Here is a 22,748-nt window from a genome sequence, read left to right as displayed (position 1 = left end):
TTACAAAGGATTGAAAGTGTAAGGATGGAAAGGATGATGCAGGTATAAAGTAGACTAAACATGTACCGTAGTAGCAATATAAAATATAACATATATGTAATATTTACATATTGTATACAGTATATGATATATGCTGATATATTATATTATTTTATTATATTTTTTATATAATATATACAATATATAACAATTACCATGCATGTACAATACTACAGTATATGTAACAGCTGCAGCAAAAAAAGGGCAGCATAATTCATTGGAAATAAATTGTTCACTTGAATTTTTACTTGTGCAAAATATTCCCGTCTATGTCTGCCTTGCAAGGGCAGTATTTAATGTGGCACGCCACGGCAAAGAGTAACAATTTCAATGGAAATGTGTTATTATATTGGTTTGATAGAAGAGCTGTCTCTCGGCTAATTGTTATACTTTAAGTTGCAAGAAAGAAAAAAAATGAGTTACAAGCATCCCCGCAATTAGTTGGCGTAGCAAATGTCACAGTGAACCCTGTAAGATCCACACAAAACATCTGATCTTACTCGCTGGCATTAGCTTATAGCTAGAGATCAACATCATTTTGTTTTTCAAGTATAGGAAAGAAGAAAGTGAGTGTGAAGGAAAGAAAAAGCGGATAATAATAATTGAATAAAAAAATAGAAAATCAAAAACATGACAGAGCGTGTAGCGGACTGGGTGAAACAATTAGAGCACATGTCAAACTCAAGACCCTGGGGTCAGATCTGTGTCCTGCAAAATCCTTGAAATTATGTGCATTAATAAAGCACATCATCTTTCTTGCTAAACGTATTTGTGTTTTCAATTTTGACAGAAAAATTACATGTACTGCATACAATTGAATGCATTTTAAACTTGAGAACAATCTGGCCATGCAAAAAACATTAAACTGTTGTATTGGCAGTAACATTAACACAGGGGTGTCCAAAGTGTGGGCCGCAGCTCCAGTTTCAGCATATAGAAACAGTGAAAATGTAAAAAAGAGAGCAAAAATGTGTGATGTAATGCAAAACAAAAAAAATAAGCTAAAAATGTGATATCATGTCATACTGAAAAGTCAAAGTTGCGGTGGCCATTTAGATGCATTTTTTCTTAAAGAAAAGATAAAAAAAGGACTTCAATATGTAAAGTATTTAAAGACAAATCTTTGGGTCAGCTTTGTGTTATAACTGACAGTGTATTACTATTATTATTAATTATTGTTATCAAAATGTGATGCTTTTTCTTATTACATTACATTTTATTTTGCTTTTCTGTCATTTTTACAGTTGTTTTTTTACCTACTGTACATGTGTAATAATATAAAACACAAAGCTGACACCAAGTTATATCTTTAAACATATCTAATGTTTGTTTTCAGCATTTTTTTTTTTTGACGTTGACAAAATAAATCACAGGGAAATCAGTTGAGAAATGAGCAAGTTGTAATTTATTTTCCATACACGTGCGTTGCCCTCAAGGTGGTTGCGAAACAAGCATGTTGCTAGAATGGGTGCTACTGCACTAATGAACTAGTCTTATGATATTGTGATGTTTTTATCTTCTCATTCGTGTAGCTGTTTTAAGCCAAATCCATCAACTTGACAAAAGCACACTTCTCCTGAACATCATAGCCTCAGCAATTACTAAACTAAGATAATTCAAATATAGAGAGTGCACACAGAAGACACAACAGATAGAAATGAAACTGTATTGGCTTTTTATAGTCAAACAAACAATGATGAATGATCAACAACTTAAAAAAAAAAAATCAAAACGACTAACCCTCAGAAAATGACAGTCCGATTACATCACAGTTTTTTTGGAGCAGCGATAACATTTTTTTTTTTTTTTTAACAATGACAGCAACAGTTTAACAGAACAAATAAAGAAGGCAATAGCTGTCATATATATACAGTATGCTTGAGGAACTGTCTGGATACACATATCAATATCAACCACCTGCAGCTGGATTAAGAGCAAATGATCACTGAAAGTTGGCGTGCTCTTAATGCATAATTGTGGTTAACAGTACTATCAGTAATTCATACTGCACAGAGGGAGGCAAGGCTCTGTCAAATAATCGTAAATAACGACTAATGATAACATAAAACCAACATTTGTTCATTGAACTGTTATACATGTATTTTCTTTATTTGAACATTACATTTGCACTTCCCCCTATCAAATACATACAGGGCAGGATGAGGCAGTGCATGCCAAGCCAGCTCTCTGATTGCGCAATCCTTCATAAAGTGGGTTGTATGGCAGGTGTTCTGTCTGTCAGCATGTGGCCAATACAATGTGAGCCGACGTATTATACAGTACAGTCCACCATGCCTTTCTATAGCCTTTAATGAAAGTGTTCCATCATTATGCTTGCTAATTGGACAACAAACTGCAGGGAAATGTCATACGTCGAGGCGCACGCCGTGACATGAGCGTTGGAGGGTGGCTCGTCGTTTCTTGTTATTAGAATTAATTAGAGCACAAAACTATTTAAATAAATAAATAAATAAAAACTTTAAAGGAGTCAGCGGCTCACCAGTCATGAACCTCACTGCACGTCACAGACGCACACATATACAAACACACACACACACTGTACATTCAATAAATTAACATTGCATTGTGGTGAATCAACCAGTGTGATGATCACATTATAAAATAATGTGGCTGTCAACATTGGCCACAGAAGTGATGACATCATCCACACCTTAGAGCCTCCAGTCCCTCATAATGGATTCACTACTAACTCTTATTCTTCAGCGTCTATTTTCATTGTGGTCAAGAAAAAACACCTTTCTCTCAACCCATCACACCAAACGAAGATCCGCGGTCACACTTGGGGGCTCCGAACGAGACCGAGCCACTCCAGCTGAGTCGTGCTTTCCCTAAGGCTTCAGGGTTTGTGTTTGAAATGAGCCTCCACTGCCACAAAAAGATAAGAAACCATCTTGTAGTCAGCACATGATATCTGTGGCACAAATCGACATGTTTAAAAAGAAATAGGATCATCTGATACGACTTCTTCATTATTACTGTTCATTCCCAGCAGACATGAAAACAACGTTGAGAACTTGTTGAATTAGGTCCTGACGTTGAAACAACATGCTTTTTGGCGACATTTAATCAACGTTGGGTTCTGATGTTGATTTGACCATTGAAATTTGGTCATTTCCCTACCAATATTGTAGAACACAAACACAATGTTGAAACAACATACTTTTTGACAACGTTTATTTAATGGCGTTGAATTGACCATTGAAATTTGGTAATTTCCCAACCAACAACGTTGATCCAATGTTGAACACCAACGTCGTCTCAATTTACAAATACAACTATTTTGCAACGTCGTTTCAAAGTCAGTTTTAAAGGACATGTATGTGTAATCAACGTTGTATCAATGTCTTGTGCCTGCTGGGTTTACACCATGTGTTAATATGTTGACACTTGCGATACATTTGTGTTTCTACATTTTGTCATTAAATGTTGCCACATACTAAAAAGGGGAGAAGAGACTAGAGGTTGTGTTGAAATAGCGATGATCAATAAGCAACAGTTAAAAAATACAAAATAATAAAATTGTCAGGATGTTCTGATCAGAGTGTTAAGCTATCAGTTCCGTGAGTAAGATTGGTCGATACCAGCATCGATACCGATTACATTTAACAACTGCACATTTTTCAATGCATTTATGTTTAATGCTATTGACAGTTAAAGGGGAACATTATCACAATTTCAGAAGGGTTAAAACCATTAAAAATCAGTTCCCAGTGGCTTATTTTATTTTTCGAAGTTTTTTTCAAAATTTTACCCATCACGCAATATCCCTAAAAAAAGCTTCAAAGTGCCTGATTTTAACCATCGTTATATACACCCGTCCATTTTCCTGTGACGTCACATAGTGATGCCAACACAAACAAACATGGCGCATAGAACAGCAAGCTATAGCGACATTAGCTCAGATTCAGACTCGGATTTCAGCGGCTTAAGCGATTCAACAGATTACGCATGTATTGAAACGGATGGTTGTAGTGTGGAGGCAGGTAGCGAAAACGAAATTGAAGAAGAAACTGAAGCTATTGAGCCATATCGGTTTGAACCGTATGCAAGCGAAACCGACGAAAACGACACGACAGCCAGCGGCACGGGAGAAAGCGAGGACGAATTTGGCGATCGCCTTCTAACCAACGATTGGTATGTGTTTGTTTGGCATTAAAGGAAACTAACAACTATGAACTAGGTTTACAGCATATGAAATACATTTGGCAACAACATGCACTTTGAGAGTGCAGACAGCCCAATTTTCATCAATTAATATATTCTGTAGACATACCCTCATCCGCTCTCTTTTCCTGAAAGCTGATCTGTCCAGTTTTGGAGTTGATGTCAGCAGGCCAGCTGGGGTCGATATTCTTCTCTTGATCATCTTCGGTGGCATAAGGGACGATGTGAGCCAAGACATCCAGGGGGTTTAGCTCGCTCGTCTGTGGGAACAAACTGCCGCCATTGCTTGCCGTGCTACCGATGTCCGTTGTCCCTGAATAGCTCACTACTCCGGCAGATTCATTGGTAGTCTGGCGGCAGATTTCTTTGACTTCATCGTTGGAAATGCATCTGCTTTGAGTGTCGCAGGATATCCACACATTCTTGCCATCTCTGTCGTAGCATAGCTTTCGTCGGTAAAGTGTGCGGAACAAACGTCCAATTTCTTGCCACTTTCGCATCTTTGGGCCACTGGTGCAACTTGAATCTGTCCCTGTTCGTGTTGTTACACCCTCCGACAACACACCGATGAGGCATGATTTCTCCAAGGTACGGAAAACAGTCGAAAAAACGGAAAAAAACAGAGCTGATTTGACTCGGTGTTTGAGAAAATGGCGGATTGCTTCCCGATGTGACGTCCCGTTGTGACGTCATCGCTCTGAGAGCGAATAATAGAAAGGCGTTTAATTCGCCAAAATTCACCCATTTAGAGTTCGGAAATCGGTTAAAAAAATATATGGTCTTTTTTTCTGCAACATCAAGGTATATATTGACGCTTACATAGGTCTGGTGATAATGTTCCCCTTTAAACAATATCAACACAACATTTAAACTAGTTCTTTATTCTCTTCATCAAAACAAAGTCAATAGTACACAATAACTAAACAAAAATCTGCTACTTATTTAAAACATTTGGTTTTACCCTCAAACTCCTCTTGTGTCCAGGAAACAAATCCCTTAGTTTGTAGACATTAACAAAAGCAAAACAAAATGATTTTGAGAAAATAGAAATATTGTCCTAATCACTCCAGTATCGATCATAAACATATTACCGTTGGTATTGACACCAACGATTTATGCATCGATCCGCCTTCCTCTTATACAAACGTTTGTGGATGGACATGACTGATTGGGATGGTCTGACACTCTGTACCTGCGTATTCCTGCGGCCTCATCGGGCGATTGATGACCCTCTGAAAGGCCGCGATCCAGTCTCGTTGCTCAGCCTCAGTCTCGCAGGCAAACAGGAACTTCCTGTCAGGCGTGACGATGGTGATGCCATGGTTCCAGTGGTAACCTTGAATGGTCGGTGGCAGGCCAGGCAGGACGGTGTAACTGTTCTCCTTACTGCCGATGAATACTTCGCCGCGGGCGTAGGCGTCCTGAAAGACAGGAATGAGGAAAGGACACATTGAACAATAGATAGTACAATAAGAATATGGGGAGAGGATCTTGTGTACCAGCGGGTCTTTGAAATACATCAGTCTTCTGTCGTCCATTGTGAACCACCTCTTCTTGAAACCCTCTGTGTGCTGCACCAGCATAGGAAAGAAATTCAACTTAAGAAGGTTAGTTTCTAATGAGACGGTATACATTATTTAAATGCCCTCTGTTGCATGTCGGTATAGGTCTTTGGGGAAATTATGTCTGAAACATGTTAATAACTTATAAGTGTAGAGGCAGCAACACAGCAATCTGAGTACGTTATCTTGAGTGCCAACAAGCATTTATAACCCTTTACAGAAAGAAAATCTGTGAGGACATCCTGAGCTTATATGTGATGATGATGAAAAATGGCTGACATACTGATTGTCCCGATCCAGGTTTTTGCACTTCCGATCCGATACCGATATTGTTTTTGCATTTCCGATCCGATACCGATAATGACCGATACCGATACTGACCGATACTGGCCTATCCGAGCATGTATTAAAGTTGAAAGTTATTTAGCCTACTTAGTTGTCAGAATCATGTTGAAAAGGGTTTTAGTACTCTTGATAACAACTAGCCAGCTGAATTAGGGGAGTTTGAATAATACACAATGGTTGGTAACAAGAAACTGACCTGTTTATTCAAGGATAAACACAAAATAGACAAAATTATACATGACAAACAGAAATGGCATCATTGAACTAGGACTGGGCGATATGGCCTTTTTTTAATATTGCGATATTTTAAGGCCATATTGCGATACACGATATATATCTCGATATTTTGCCTTAGCCTTGAATGAACACTTGATGCATATAGTCACAGCAGTATGATGATTCTATGTGTTTTGATTGATTGATTGAGACTTTTATTAGTAGGTTGCACAGTGAAGTACATATTCCGTACAATTGACCACTAAATGGTAACACCCGAATAAGTTTTTCAACTTGTTTAAGTCGGGGTCCACTTAAATTGATTCATGATACAGATATATACTATCAGATATATACTATCATCATAATACAGTCATCACACAAGATAATCACATTGAATTATTTACATTATTTATAATCCAGGGTGTTGAGGAGGGGGGCGCCTGATGTAAGTGTCAAAAAGACAGCCAAAAGAGTTTGATATGAGAATAAATCTAAAGTTAAAATATAGGGTAGAAATGCACCCATTTGCAGGAAATGTAGTCTGGATTTTCAAAATGTTCTTTCAAGGCTTGCATGTCTACATTAAAACATTCTTCTTCATACTGCATTAATATATGCTACGGTACTTTTAAACTTTCATGCAGAGAAAGAAATCACAACTAAAAAAATCACTAATTTTTTCATACGGTGTTGATGTGGAAATTTTTGCCTCGGCATTTTGATGGTGTGGGCGTGTGGCACCGAATGGAGATAAGCGTCTTGACAGACATCACAATATTTGAACAATGATGATGAAAACTGTTGTCTCTGTCGTGTCCGTGTGTCGAAAATTGTTATGCGCTTATTTTTTTATTTGATTTTGTGCGTGGCATAGATTTGCTATGCGCAGAGGACGCTTAAACAGTGCACAATTACACAGGCGAGCACCTTAGAGGGAGCGTTGCTCGCACGGCTGCGCTAGCATCACAGCTAACGATAGCCATGCTGTTAACTCTCTGCTCGGGGAGGACGTATACGTATGTGATGTATGACGTGACAGTATGTGACGTGTGTCGTGACAGTATGTGACGTGTGTAAGAAAGTGCACTTGCTGTCTGTGAGAGGGAGACACAGGAAAGAGTGAGAGCCTGTCGTGTAATGCCAGCAGCTAAAAGCAACTGCGTGAGAATTGTGGATGTGTTGAAGGTGTGCTGGAAAATGCGGAATGGAAATTAGGGAGCAGCAGAAAAGTGGAATGTATTATTTAAATCGGTGCGTTGGAAAACACGGACCGGAGTTTTTTTTTAAACTGGATCTGGATCGGCATTTTCCCATGCCTTGCCGATACGCAATTTTTTGGCAAATATCGGCAGCCGATCCGATCCAAATATCGGATCGGGACATCCCTACATGTATCCAGTTATTGTCTTTTTAAAAAAGTAGACTTTTAAACAGGTGGTTTTTTAACACTCTATATTTTAAAATATTGAACATACTGTAACATGTTTTCCAATGTCCTCTATGATGGACACAACTTCTACTTGCTGCTGACAAATTGTTACATTCCTCTAAACAAAACAGTAGAAAAGATGACGAATGAAAGAATATGTCAGTTGTAAGGTAATGTTCCTCAATGCAACTTCTTGTTGTAAACTTCTTATTAGAATTTAGGGCAAATTTGGGGTTTGGGGACCCTCATTTCGCTACAGCAGGGGTCGGGAACCTTTTTTGCTGTGAGAGCCATGAAAGCCAAATATTTTAAAATGTATTTCCGTATAATATTTTGTAACAATGAATACAACTAAATGCGTGCATTTTTAAGTAAGAACAACATATTTAGAGTATAATGAGTCTCCTATTCTTTTGAATAACAATGTTGTTCTGAACCTAACCAATAATAAATGAAATACTTCTTACCATTAATGCGACTTCTGGTGCTGCATGGTTTTACTGATGGCTTTGTAGTCTGGTTGATACACGGTTATTTTTAACACTGTGATTACCAGCGGAATCATTCATTACTCTCTCTCTCTCTCTCTCTCTCCTCTCTCTCTCTCTCTCTCTCTCTCTCTGCCCACTACTTGCTGTCCATATCCTACCAAGTCAGACCTACACTGTTTCAATATCCATTTCTCTGTTCTCAATTGTTGATGACTGATGATAACAACCAAACCCAACCACCCCCGCCCCCCTCCACACCCCAGATTGTAAATAATGTAAATAATTCAATGTGATGATCTTGTGTGATGACTGTATTATTATGATAGTATATATCTGATAGTATATATCTGTATCATGAATCAATTTAAGTGGACCCCGACTTAAACAAGCTGAAAAATGTATTCGGGTGTTACCATTTAGTGGTCAATTGTACGGAATATGTACTTCACTGTGCAACCCACTAATAAAAGTCTCAATCAATCAATCAATCAATCAATCAATCAATCGTGTTAAGCAGTGTCAGCTAAGATGGATCTGAGAGCCAGATGCAGTCATCAAAAGAGCCACATCTGGCTCTAGAGCCATAGGTTCCCTACCCCTGCGCTACAGCTTGATCAACTTCGAGTGAGTAGCTCACCAAGGTTATATAGTAAAAAACGACAATGGTAACTAAATACTATACACACCTTTGGACCTGTTTTCTCCATGAAACCTTCCCTCATGAAGTTTCGGGTCAATTTGGGCACCAGCTGAAGATCACAAAAAAAATAAAAAAAATAAAAGCATGAATTAAAAATCTTTGTTAAAACAAAGAGCAATTATATTAATACATAATTAAAAGGGCAGCTTTGAAAAGTTTTAAAATCTTGGAGGGTGAGTAAGAGGTAAAATGTACACTCAAACATAAAAAGTAGAGCAGTGGTTCTCAAACTTTTCTCACCAAGTACCACCTCAGAAAAAACTTGGCTCTCCATGTACCACTATGATGACCAACTTTAAAATACAGTAGCGTAACAGGCCTAAGTATTCATAAAAAACAAGGCAGAGGTTTTAATTAACCAGTATAGGTAATATTTTTGGCCACTGTAACATTACACACAGCTTGAACAGTAACACTGTGTTTGAATATAGGAAAATAAAACACTGTAATGTAGTCAAGTGATTCTTTGGTTTACTGTTAGATGGAGCTCGCGTACCACAGTTTAAGAATGACTGAAGTAGAGCATTAAGGTTAATTTAGTCCTGCATCCTAACCTCTTCATCACTCGCTCCAGGGTAGGCCACTTGTAGATAGTGGAACCTGGCCGCTCGGATTGCATTGAACCAGTCTACCATTTCCTGTTGAAAAAAAAAAGGCATATAAAGATGAACATATTTTTATGTTGAAGCTTTAAAATATATTTTGCATGATCTATGAGGATGCTGCAGCGAGGTCGATACCTCGAAAGCAGGTTCAATGAAGTCAATGAACTGAATGTGTCACTACTTAGGTTTTATGGCCGCAATAGATGTCATGATGTCATGATTCTCACTCGCTCTATTGTTAGCTGACTTTTATTAATGTTTATTTAAGAGATATAATGCATAAAAAATAAATATGTATTCTTGTCTCTCATTAGGGTTGTGAATGATAGGCAAAATTCTAAAAAAAAGAGCAGTTTTACTTTAATTGGGGATGTTGTACCGGGGCCCCAACAGTGGGGCATTTATAGACCCTCAATTAAAGTTACAATTAGCGGTGTCACTAATTTTTAAAGACAGGGGAAGACTTGACCTCCAGGAAATCAACTAACAATAATATAAGCATAATTAATAAAGATGTATTATTACGATTTGTATAAACCTACGTGATTCAACTAATCTTTACTTTACAATTCGAAGGGAAACCTGACGTATTAACACTCATAGTTAAGTTTCTAATGACAGGTTATGTGATGATTCTGGCTAATTTGTATAAATTTTTTTGGCGGTTTCTTTGAAAAAAAAAAAAAGTATTTTAATTTATTCCATCCATCCATCCATTTTCTACCGCTTATTCCCTTCGGGGTCGCGGGGGGCTCTGGAGCCTATCTCAGTTACAATCGGGCGGAAGGCGGGGTACACCCTGGACAAGTCGCCACCTCATCGCAGGTCCAACACAGATAGACAGACAACATTCACACTCACATTCACACACTAGGGCCAATTTAGTGTTGCCAATCAACCTATCCCCAGGTGCATGTCTTTGGAGGTGGGAGGAAGCCGGAGTACCCGGAGGGAACCCACGCAGTCACGGGAAGAACATGCAAACTCCACACAGAAAGATCCCGAGCCCGGGATTGAACTCACGACCTTCGTATTGTGAGGCAGACACACTAACCCCTCTTCCACCGTGCTGCCCGTTTTTTAATCTAATTTAATTTAATTATTTATGGGCGGGTGGGGGGGTTATCTAGACATGTTTTGGATATGTTAATCCCATCTTTAAAAGTTGAAAACATAATTAAGGTTTTTACATGTGTTTAAAAAGCTGGGTCCAACCAAATCCATGCAATCATTTGTTTTCTAGTACAGTGGTCCCCAACCACCGGGCCGCGGCCCGGTACCGGTCCGTGGACCGATTGGTACGGGGCCGCACAAGAAATGTAAAAAAAATAATAAAAATAAAAATATTTTTTATTTTTTTAATTAAATCAACATAAAAGACACAATATATACATTATATATCAAAATAGATCAATACAGTCTGCACGGATACAGTCCGTAAGCACACATGATTGTATTTCTTTATAACAAAATAAATAAATAAATAAATAAAAATACCCCCCCGGTCTGTGGGACAAATTTTCAAGCGTTGACCGGTCCGCAGCTACAAAAAGGTTGGGGACCACTGTTCTAGTACATGTAAACATACCAAGTGTGTGTGTATGGCACTAACTATATCTGCCTCTCTCTTTGGTCTAATATTTTCATTGTGGATTAAACCTCTCTCTCCATTTGAGTTAAAAACCCCACAGATCAGGACTGTCCAGACTTTCCCACCAAGGGCCACAATTTAAGAAATTGTCACAGGGACGCTTGTGCAACCCTAGTACCCCAAAAGGGACATTACATGTGTTCCTTATGTGATATGATGGTTCAGTTTGAAAGTTAGCGGTGAATGTTTTAAAATAAAATAAAATAAAATGCATTGTGGTTTTAATTGCAACATTTTTAGAATATGATGCAAACAAATACACACGTTTCAGCCCCAATAGGCTGGTTTCCACCGCAGGAACTTTTATAGGAACTTTCCCATTTCCCCCTGTCTTTCCACCAAAAACTACCTGGGAAGATATAGTTCTTCAGGATTTTTTTCAGAGTTCCTGCCAACTCGGTGGGACTTCTGGAATGTTCCTGAAACCTTACCGGAGGCGGGCTCTGCTGTCGAAAGCTGATTGGTTAAACATAGTTCCTATAACTTATTTTTCGAACACAGGACTGTCATTTACAGAATGCTAGACAACTTGATTATTTCTTATTTCTTGGGTATTTCAATTATATATATATATATATATATATATATATATATATATATATATATATATATGATGAGGTGGTGACTTGTCCAGGGTGTAACCCGCCTTCCGCCCGAACGCGACCCCAAAAGGGACATACATATATATATATATATATATATATATATGTATGTGTGGGAAAACAAAATCACAAGACTACTTCATCTCTACAGGCCTGTTTCATGAGGGGGTTCCCTCAATCATCAGGAGATTTTAATGGGAGCATTCACATACCATGGTTTGTATAGGGCACAGAGTGGGTGGGTACAGGCTGGTGTAGGGGCGTGGTGATTGGCTCATGTCTAAGGTAACACGCAAGGACATTAACACATCCGACACATATGTAGGATTAACCGAGGGAGAGTTTAAAACCAGATGGAACAATCACAAGGCTTCTTTCAGGAACCAAAACCTGCGGAATACCACAGAACTCAGCAAACACATTTGGGACCTCAAAGACAATAATGTTGAATATTCAATAACATGGCAAATTCTTGCATCCAGCACACCTTACAATAGTGGTAATAAAAGATGCAACCTATGCTTGAAAGAGAAACTGTTTATAATATACCGTCCAGACCTGTCATCCCTCAACAAGCGCAGCGAAATTGTATCAGCATGCCGCCACAGACGGAAACACCTCCTAGGTAACACATGAGCCAATCACCACACCCCTACGCCAGCCTGTACCTACCCACTCTGTGCCCTATATAAACCATGGTATGTGAATGCTCCCATTAAAATCTCCTGATGATTGAGGGAACCCCCTCATGAAACAGGCCTGTAGAGATGAAGTAGTCTTGTGATTTTTTTTCCCACACATACATATATTGCGCTCTACTACGGTATCGAGCACTATTTTTTGGATAACCTTATTAAGACATATATATATATATATATATATATATATATATATATATATATATATATATATATAAATATATATATATATATATATATACATACATTTATATATAAATATATATATATTCTATTTCAACAAACTTGAAAGAGAAAGAAAACGTAAGGAATTTTTGACTTGCAGGAACTTTTGTGCAGCATCTTTGTGCTGAAGAACGCTGATCATTGGAACTATTTTGGAATGTATTTACTCAGCCGTAGTCTTTAAACTACATGCAGTTTATTGTTGTTTATTATTTTTTTTACAAACTTCATTTAGATAGGCGAAGCTCCAAGATGTGGACGGACTCTTTTAAACGTATTTATAGAGGAGTATGAAGCCGTACTCGAAGTGGCGACCTCAGCTGCTTACTACTCTGACTTCATTGGATAAATGTGGGGTAAAAGGAGGCAGCACACAAGTGGAACAAAGGTAAATAACATCAAATATTAACTATTTACTCTATCAAATGTTGTAAAAGTAGTCAGTCACAATCCATTTGTGTATTAGCTTCAACCCGAGTGCACAGAATGCTAATGCTCAAGCTGACGTGTTCATGTTGTCGGCATGAGATAAACCCTGACATTTACTATTTATATATTGTTATTTACAGCTGAAATGGACCAATAGGAATCGACTGACCCTCATACGTAAATGTATCATTTGCTGAGAAGACGACTTTCTGACTGTTGGACATTGCGGACAAAAGTCTGACTTTTTATGAACAGTTCGGCACACTATTGTATGCATCATATTGTTTTGTATATGATTGCTTTGTATTTCATTTACTTACTTGTTGTTAGTAAAAGAACTGTGACCTAATATTGTCTGTTTATTTAGTCTATAAAATCCGCTACACCTCCCTGATACCAAAGTACATGCCAAACTACTTCCTTAAAGTAAATGACCGCCATAACCACAACACCAGGGGGAGCTCCACTAACCACGTTAAATCCAGATTCCGATCTAACAAAGGTCTTAACTCATTCTCTTTCTATGCCACATCAATATGGAATGCACTCCCAACAGGTGTAAAAGAAAGGGCATCTCTATCCTCCTTCAAAACCGCACTAAAAGAACACCTCCAGGCAACTTCAACCCTAAACTAACACCCTCCCTTCCACATCCTACCTCCCCAGATTGTAAATAATCAAATGTAAATAATCAAATGTAGATATTTATTCTTATGCTTTCTGATCTCTCTCTCTATGTCCACTACTTGCTGTACATATCCTACCAAGTCAGTCCTACACTGTTCCAATGTCCATTTCTCTGATGATGCAAGTGTTGATGACTGAAGTGTTGATACCAACCAAACCTAACCCCCCCCCCTCCACACCCCACACCCCGGATTGTAAATAATGTAAATAATTCAATGTACATACTCTGATGATTATCTTGTGTGATGACTGTATTATGATGATAGTATATATCTGTATCATGAATCAATTTAAGTGGACCCCAACTTAAACAAGTTGAAAAACTTATTCGGGTGTTACCATTTAGTGGTCAATTGTACGGATCATGTACTGCACTGTGCAATCTACTAATAAAAGTTTCAATCAATCAATCAATGGTATCAGTGTGGAAATATAGTAAACCACCCCTCCATACGTCATCAGTCTGATTTGTATAAACTACCCTAAACTGTGAAATGCGGTGGAAATACAAACCACACATTTCTAGAAGAAGCTCTAGTTCAAGGAACTAGAGGTTCCAGGAACAAAAAGTTGCTTAACTTTTAGTGGAAAATTGCCTATTGACTTCCATTATAACAGGATGTAATCGTAGTATAATACTATGCTTTTCCATGAAAACAAAATGAATCTCATTTTTGCCGATTGAAAAACAAGCAAATATTGTTTTGGTGTAATTGCGGTCTTTAACAACTAGATGGCGCCAAAAAAAATGAGCATAATACTCAGAGGTTTGATTAGCATAAATGGGTTAAACTGCCATCAAACCGCTGAAATGCAATGAAAATATTGGGTAGTTATATATAACACGGCAGATAAAGTATATATAAACTCAACAAACTCATCCGAGTCCTGCCTGCATTTTCTCTCATTCCAGCTCACTGTAAAAATAATATGTTTTTGTTTAATGTCATGAATAAACAAATGTTGTAATTATACAGCCTCAAATGTTGCACTCTGCAGCTTTTTTTTTAATTTTTTTATTTTTTAGAAAATATTGCATGTTTAGCATTTTCTCCATTATAAAAACAGTTATTTTTGACAAAAGTGCCATAAAGCCTCAAGAAAACCATAACAAATAATAAACACCCTTATATCAATGGACAGGTCCTGAAGTTGTTCAAAAGTTTCAAGCATTTAGTGTAAGAAAAAAAAGATTCATGAAACTTTTATGAGCGTGTCACTTTTGGATCCTAACAGTAAATGTGTAATGTCAATATTAAGCACAAGGGTTATAGATGTGAAACCCATTCTAGTGTGAAAGTCAATATATGTTTAACAAACCTTAAAAAAACATGTGTTATAGGTGATGAAGCAAAGCAGTGCAATATATTATGTATTTGTATAGTACCATACTTGTTTACAAGTTTTATCAGTTCCTTTTTCAGTAAAATGCCATTCAGGCCAAAACACACTCCTTCCGCTGTGCTAAATTGAGCCATGTGTATGTTTGCTGCAGAACACCTTAGCATCACTGTGGTAGACAAAGATGTTCCTTGTGCTGTTGTCTTTCAGGTAGGTGATCTGCAGGCCGCACGGGTTGCCAATCTTGGCTGGTTGGAAGGTAGCGTTGAGGGTTTCAATTTTCATAACTGCCTTAGGATCCCTGGCCTTGAATGGGGGCAACATAGACAAGACGACGCTGTAAAAAGTGTTACTACAAAACATGCATGTGTTTATCACTACCAGTCGAATAGTGCTCACATCATGCTTGTTGAAGTATTTGAGAGCCCCCTCCCTCTCGGACAGGATGAACTTTCGGCTGAGGAACTGACCGTTGTCCCTTCCTCGTTTCCATAGAAACCCTTCACGGTATCCTGAGTGGTAAAAAGAAATGTGTTTGAGCAAGAGAGACTGGGGGAACATTTTAACAGTGCCAGTGACATCTGGTGCCTGAAGAGAGAGAGAAAACAAAAGGGCAGAATGTGGACGGAAGAGCAGTACACAGTCTCTGTCCTAGATCAATTTCTGTTAATAATATTCTCCTCTATTTTTAGCACATAATCTTCCTGTTCCCTCTATTTTGGCCAAAGGCTCAGACAATACTGTCTCCTTTTCTTGTTTTACTTCTATTTCTGCCGTGCAATGACGTCTTTGCTTTCTAATCTGTGTCTTAATATAGCCTGCTGGACTGTAGCTACACAATCAGGTGGTAAAATAATGAAAACAATGATTCTAGAGGCTAGGGTGATCATAAGTCCTATAAAACAGGTTTAATAGTGCACATATGTTGTAATACCACAACAAGTACTGTATGTGATATGAGGAATTTGTGAGCTCAACCAGCGCATAAAAAGAGCAGAAAAATGTGGTTATAATGCATCTCCTTTATAATTTTGGATAGTTTTGGGAACAAAAACATTGATTGTCTTGTTAAATAATGTTAAAATAATGTTCCAGTAATAATCTGGGTGCCTCAAAGGGGAACTGCAAATTTTGGGGGAATTTTGCCTATCATTCGCAAGAGCATATGTTTTTATTTTATTATGCTTTCTGACTAGTAAATAAATGCAATCAAAAGTCTGCATACAATGAAGCCTATGAGAGCCGCTCTATTCTGCATAAAAATCCCTTAAAAAGACATCCAAACACCTCAATTAAGGTTTTATATACATGATGTAAGTATATATGTAATGTAGTAACGGGCACATTGATAATAACATTTAATATTCACGTATTTATTTTTCTTTCGACATCACAGATTATTACTCACTGCAGACTTTATGAGAGCCAACAAACATAATAAAGCATCACTTACTCTACAATGTCTGCGGTCATTAGGATGCCAACTGCTCGAATCTTGTTATATTCTCATTTAAATGAAGAATGACTCATAATCCTCGCAAAGAAAATAAGGTGGAACCAAGTGTCTTTTTGTGTCGTTGTCACCATTACCGAGTCTAAATTGGCTGTCAAAGTGTACCAACTTGTTGGAGTATGTCCCCATCCTTCAATTATCTAGCTGAGAGGCATGATTTATAATCTAGAATAAACTTCCACAAGCTCCGAAGCGAGAAAGCAGTTCACCAGCTGGTGATGTAAACATTGCACAGAAGCTAGTGATCACTGCTATAAATAGTCTGTGTTAGCGCTTTTAATAACAATATCACTAATACTTGCTTAATATTCAAGTCATGAAATGTAAATGGAGTATTGTAGGCACTTTTTGGATGGTTATGTATTGGGTTTTATGGGTGGAATAGAGGACTGCCCATTGGCTCCATTGTAAGCGTACTTTTATTTATGTTGGTTTAAAAAAATTACATCCGTCGTCTTGTCTATATAATGATTGTGAACGATAGGTAAAATTATCCCCAAAAAGTGCAGTTCCCCTTTAATAATAGGGCCGGGGCTCATTGTTGGGCTGCGAAAATTTCTGTTCCTCAGCTGAGGTCGCATGGGTTGCAGAGGTACTCAGTTGTATTACACTTTCCCAGCATTGTGGCAGTAATGACAATATCAAACAAACAGAAGAAGTTTGAAGCTTAAGTCATAGCAAAGTTTCTTAAGCGCAAAAATTACGACTAAAGTGCTAAAGCTGTATTTGCATTTTAATTTTATTCACAGTTTCGTGTTGCGTTTCTGCATGGTGTGGTGTTCCCTTTTTCTTTTCTTGTATTTTTTTTGTTTTATACATGTCCTGTCCAGCCACTCAGGCAAATTATATTTTAGATACCCATATCTGCTGTACATATTTACTTTACAAAAGAGTAGTGTGGGATACTTCTCTTGTTGTCTTATTTGTATCTGACTGTATTAAATGTATTGTTAATGTTTGGCACAGCCGGGCCAGAGCAGGATGGGATAGAAAGAAGAAGAAAAAATGAGTGTCCGCCCTGAGATCGGTAGGTTGTGAGTTCAAATCCCGGCCGAGTCATACCAAAGACTATAAAAATGGGACCCATTACCTCCCTGCTTGGCACTCAGCATCAAGGGTTGGAATTGGGGGTTAAATCACCAAAAATGATTCCCGGGCGCGGCACCGCTGCTGCCCACTGCTCCCCTCACCTCCCAGGGGGTGAACAAGGGGATGAGTCGAATGCAGAGGACACATTTCACCACACCTAGTGTGTGTGACAATCTCTGGTACTTTAACTTTAAATGAAACTAGGGTTGTCCCTATACCAATATGTTGGTACCAGTACCAAAATGTATTTCGATACTTTTCAAACTAAAGGGGATTATGAAAAAATTAAATTTTTGGCTTCATTTTGTTTTTTAAATCTTACGATACATTAAACCTACTCAGACCTAGTGGTTAGAGTGTCCGCCCTTAGATCGGTAGGTCGTGAGTTCAAACCCCGGCCGAGTCATACCAAAGACTATAAAAATGGGACCCATTACTTCCTTGCTTGACGCTCAACATCAAGGGTTGGAATTGGGGGCTATATCACCAAAAATGATTCCCAGGCGCAGCCACCGCTGCTGCTCACTGCTCCCCTTACTCCCAGGGGGTGGAACAATGGGATGGGTCAAATGCAGAGGTTAATTTCACCACGCCTAGAGTGTGTGTGACTATCATTGGTACTTTAACTTTAACTTTAACATGTGATTCTTATTGCACTCAAAGAACAATTTTAGAACCGGGTCCTGTCACTGGCCGACCTGCCTGCATAGGGCCGGTGGTCCCTTGTTCCCTAGGCACCGCATCCGCTGTTTTGGGTTGAGCTCTGTGGGTGGCTGGGGCCGTAAAAAACATGCATCACCAATGTTATATTGTAATATGTTAATTGCATGTCTTCCATTCTCTCTCTTTGCTGTTTTCCATTGTCCTTATCTTTAGTGTGTTTGTGAAACTTTTTTTTTCAGTTTGTGAAACATTTCTTTCAGTTTGTGAAACCATTGTTTGAGTGTGGGAAACATTTTTAGTTTGTAAAGCATATTTTTGAGTTTGTGGAGTTTTGGCAGTGATTTCACTCCATACTTTTTTGTCCAATTGTCCTCAGCGCTTATTTTACTGTATGTGTGTGTCTGTCAGTGGGTGCGCTCCGTATTTGGCATTGCCTCACTAATCAATAGACCCCATTGTCCCCACCCATGACTCCTTCCCGGTACACTGTTCCCTTCTTCCTTGCTCTGCATTCCCAATCAATGCTGACATGGCCAACCACTGCGGCCAAGTTACTGCCAATAATACATCTCAATCAGTCTTGAAACACACACGCAGACAGTGTGTTTCTTATGAGTCATTCTATCAAGCTTTCTTCATCGCAGACAGGGTGCATCTGTGTATGTGTGTGGTTGTGTGTGTGTGTGTGTGTGTGCAGATAGGTTTCCACTGTAATAAAAAATGGGTGAGGTCACTGCAAATCCAATGAGAAAATGGATGCTACCACGCATGCTCCTTTCAGACACTCTTGGTTGTGAGAGAGGCAAAACATTAGAAACACCTCCCAGTATGATGCTGTGCAGTTGTATATCACTTTAAACACAACACTGTAATCGTAAAAGTGATAGCCTTCTGACAATGTCATTCTAAGTGGGGAATTGTTATCTTTATAAAAGGTATGCTTTTAAATTGAATATCACGTGGCAGTGCAGCAGGATTTATCACGTTTCCTCAAGTAATGGCCTACACTCTAATGTACTGTATCCCATGCACAATCAATGGCAGTTTGCATCGTTCACTTGAATTATTAGATGCCACACCTCAAAGAGATGCCTCTGTTTTCCTCTCAAAATAATAGAACTTTTATGCTGAAGTTGGAAGTCGGAGCTAGGAATTGCATCGCAGCCGGTTTGTGAGTGTTCCAGTTTTGAGATGGCCATATCCACAAAAGTTATGTTTGCACTTGCCTTGTCTGAATATAGACAAGTTATGGGAAAATATGCACTCTTTCTCGAACCTTCAAACACTGTGGATGAAGAGGAAACACGGACGCTATTGCTAGCGATGTAGAACATACATACCACATTAAGTAAATGTAGTTTACACTCTATATATATATATATATATATATAATGTACAACAATGGATTGTATATGGCTGATTCACTGCGACAAAAACAAAACAAATGCTAATAACGGACATACAGTATAAAAGCGGATATCATTGTTTACATCCATAGCAGCGATCTTTGAAACCAAATCTGACCTCAAGGGGCGTTCTAGTTGAAATTTTGGCTAGAAACTGAAATTTTGACCTCTCAGTACGAATGGAACGCACCATAAGACAACAACGTTTTATAGTAGATATCTTTATCGCAACACACATTGCTTGCAGAGCAGAAGTGGTATCTGTAAATCTTTTAAGTATGATGAAGTATACATCAACATGCTGCCTTGAGTGACCCAGTAGATTTCTAAAGTCTGTGCTGAGCAGTTTGCTACCACAATTGGCTCATCTAGTTTACATCTCACTTCAGACTGGAACATTTCCAAAGGCCTTAAAAACAGCTGTCATAAGCAAAAGAAGAGTTGTCTTGATGCCACATTACTGAACAACTGTCGATCCATATCAAAGCTGCCATTTTGGGGAACAATCTTGGAAAATGTTGTATACCAACATCTTAGTGACTTTCTACTGTCTAACAATGTGTTTGATAGTTTCAAATTAGACTTGGGGCCCTACCATAACACTGAAACAACTCTGATCAAGTTGACAAACGATATCCGGATAAACACACGCAACCAAAGTCTCAGTGTTAGTTCTGCTGGACGTGAACGCAGCCTTTGACACAGTTGACCATACTATCTTAAAACACAGGTTAGAAATATCCAGATTTGCTCTTAACTGGTTCAACTCCTATCTTGAGTACAGGATGTGCTTTGTTGGAACTAGGAACTGTCTCTGACCAAATAGCCTATGACATGTGGGGTTCCTCAGGGGTCAATTTGTACATGCTGCCTTTAGGTCAGCTAATACACAACTACAAGGTGTCTTTTCAGATGACACTTAGCATGTTGATTTACTCTGTCACTGCATGGAACAGATCAGTGTGTGGATGCAAAACAATTTTCTTCAGCTAAACTCAGACAATACTGAAATAATTATCTGTGGCCCACAAAAGCAAGGATCATTTGTTTTCAGTCACCTTGAAACCCTCTCTCTGAAAATGAATAATCAGGTTAGAAATCTAGGGGTAATAATTAATGGACTCAGACTTGAACATTAACAGCCACAATAAATCAATAACATCAGCAGCTTTTTGCACCTAAAACATAGCCAAAATCAAAGGAATAATGTCTAAAGCAGATTCACAGAGACTAATCAATGCCTTAGTCTGCAGCAGACTAAATTGCTGTAATGGCCTTCCCACTGGGTCATTTAAACAAGCTGTAAAGCAGCTCCAGTACATCCAGAATGCTGCTGCTCGAGTCCTGACTAAAACCAGGAACTATGATCATATTGGAAGCCACTGCCCTGGCTTTCTGTTGCTCAGAGAATAGACTTTCAAACAGATCTGCTTGTGTTCAAGTCTTTTCATGATCTTGCACCAAAGTACATCTCTGACAAGTTGGAGTCATATGAACCATCTCAGGAAGTGGTCTCTTGCTGGTGCCCCAGAATCAAGACACAACATAGTGGGGCTGTGTTTCAGTTGTATGCTACTAAAATCAAGAACAGTCTTCCAGGAAGTGTGAATGAGGCCTCAACTTTGGCAATGTTCAAATCCAGGTTGAAATACTTCTATTTATGAATATGATAACTATTAAAGGATATGACTGTGACAAGTATTTTATCTACACTATTTGCCTTTAATTAATTCATGATTATTTTTATGGTGGTTTGAGGAGTGACACAAAACAAGAAAAGAAAAACAAAACAGGAAAAAAACAAATATTGAGGAGTTTGCCAGTACATTTATTTCATACAAACACAAACAGGTAGTGTCCATAACATTTCTGACAGAAAACAACGACAAATACACAGGCTATAATATAATAATTTACAGCAGTGGTCCCCAACCACCGGTTTGGGGACCAGTACTGGTCCATGACGCATTTGCTATAATAATTAATTTATAAACTACCGCATTTTCTCCGACTTAACTTTTGCCTGCCCCACTAAACACACCAATAAGCTTGTTAATAGATGTATATTACAACTCATTTGTTATAGTACATGGGACAATGCACATTAATGGACATGTTAATGTTAATCTTAAATGTTAATTTGCCAGATTGTAGCCAAAGGCTAATTTTTTTGCTGTTTTAATCTGCCACACGCAGAAAGCCGTGAAAATAATGCATACAATAAACCGATCCCTGGTGGAAAAAAGGTTGTGGAATCCTCATATACAGTATACTACAGTAGATCCATTCATTTTGTAGGGTTACTTAAAAAAAAACCTAGCAAATGCCAAACTGCACCCATTAAAAGACCCCAAAATTCCTATTTTTGATACTTTGGAATCTGGATGGATGGATGTATTTAGTTTTTATACACATGAAGAAACAATTACAGGCATACATTATACACAATGGAGTATAATACTTACAAAATCAGCAGTTACACAACATCAAGTCTTGTCAAAGCATCTTCAAGGTTTCAAGGTTTGTTATTGTTGTCAATCTTCGTATGTTACATACAGTGAAGGACATTACGTTTCTGATACTCAGCACATTTATTGCAACTACAGTGCGAGTGACAAGGACAGTTTCAAACTTAATAGCCGGCAACCTTCACCGCCGTGAGCAAGTAGAAGCTCTATATGCCCGCGCACAAGTGTGAGGCTGTAAACCTAATGTTAATGAACACAATTAACGAAAACTGCTTTGACATAGTAACAGCTAACTAATTACTTTATAAAAATAAGCAACATGTTATGTTACTACTGACAACAACAATAATCTGAGTACTCTCAACACTGGTTATATAGCCATAAAACACTGAGGCAACCTT

The 22,748-nt window shown here is 38.3% G+C and overlaps 1 protein-coding gene across 8 annotated transcripts in view; it reads right to left on the bottom strand.

Moving 5' to 3' along the window:
* Positions 1–1,421: 1,421 nt before the first annotated feature.
* The window catches only part of LOC133610724 (arf-GAP with dual PH domain-containing protein 1-like), a 43,089-nt gene continuing 21,762 nt past the window's right edge, over positions 1,422–22,748 (bottom strand). For 4 of the 8 annotated variants that reach the window (XM_061967272.1, XM_061967278.1, XM_061967277.1 and 1 more), the window contains 7 exons: positions 15,608–15,720; positions 15,368–15,514; positions 9,525–9,608; positions 8,957–9,019; positions 5,724–5,795; positions 5,417–5,645; positions 1,422–2,925 (listed from right to left, as the gene is read on the bottom strand). In XM_061967272.1, the coding sequence (XP_061823256.1) occupies positions 2,897–2,925; positions 5,417–5,645; positions 5,724–5,795; positions 8,957–9,019; positions 9,525–9,608; positions 15,368–15,514; positions 15,608–15,720 (737 nt within the window). In that variant the 3' untranslated portion in view covers positions 1,422–2,896. Of the gene's footprint in view, positions 2,972–5,416; positions 5,646–5,723; positions 5,796–8,956; positions 9,020–9,524; positions 9,609–15,367; positions 15,721–22,748 lie in introns of all 8 variants that reach the window. The other 4 variants (XM_061967273.1, XM_061967275.1, XM_061967274.1 and 1 more) reach the window with 4 other exon arrangements.

Source organism: Nerophis lumbriciformis, linkage group LG11 (genome assembly GCF_033978685.3).
Source record: "Nerophis lumbriciformis linkage group LG11, RoL_Nlum_v2.1, whole genome shotgun sequence".
Lineage (NCBI taxonomy): Eukaryota > Metazoa > Chordata > Actinopteri > Syngnathiformes > Syngnathidae > Nerophis > Nerophis lumbriciformis.
Note: the sequence above shows the minus strand (reverse complement) of the source record. Positions and strands in the feature narration are given on the sequence as shown.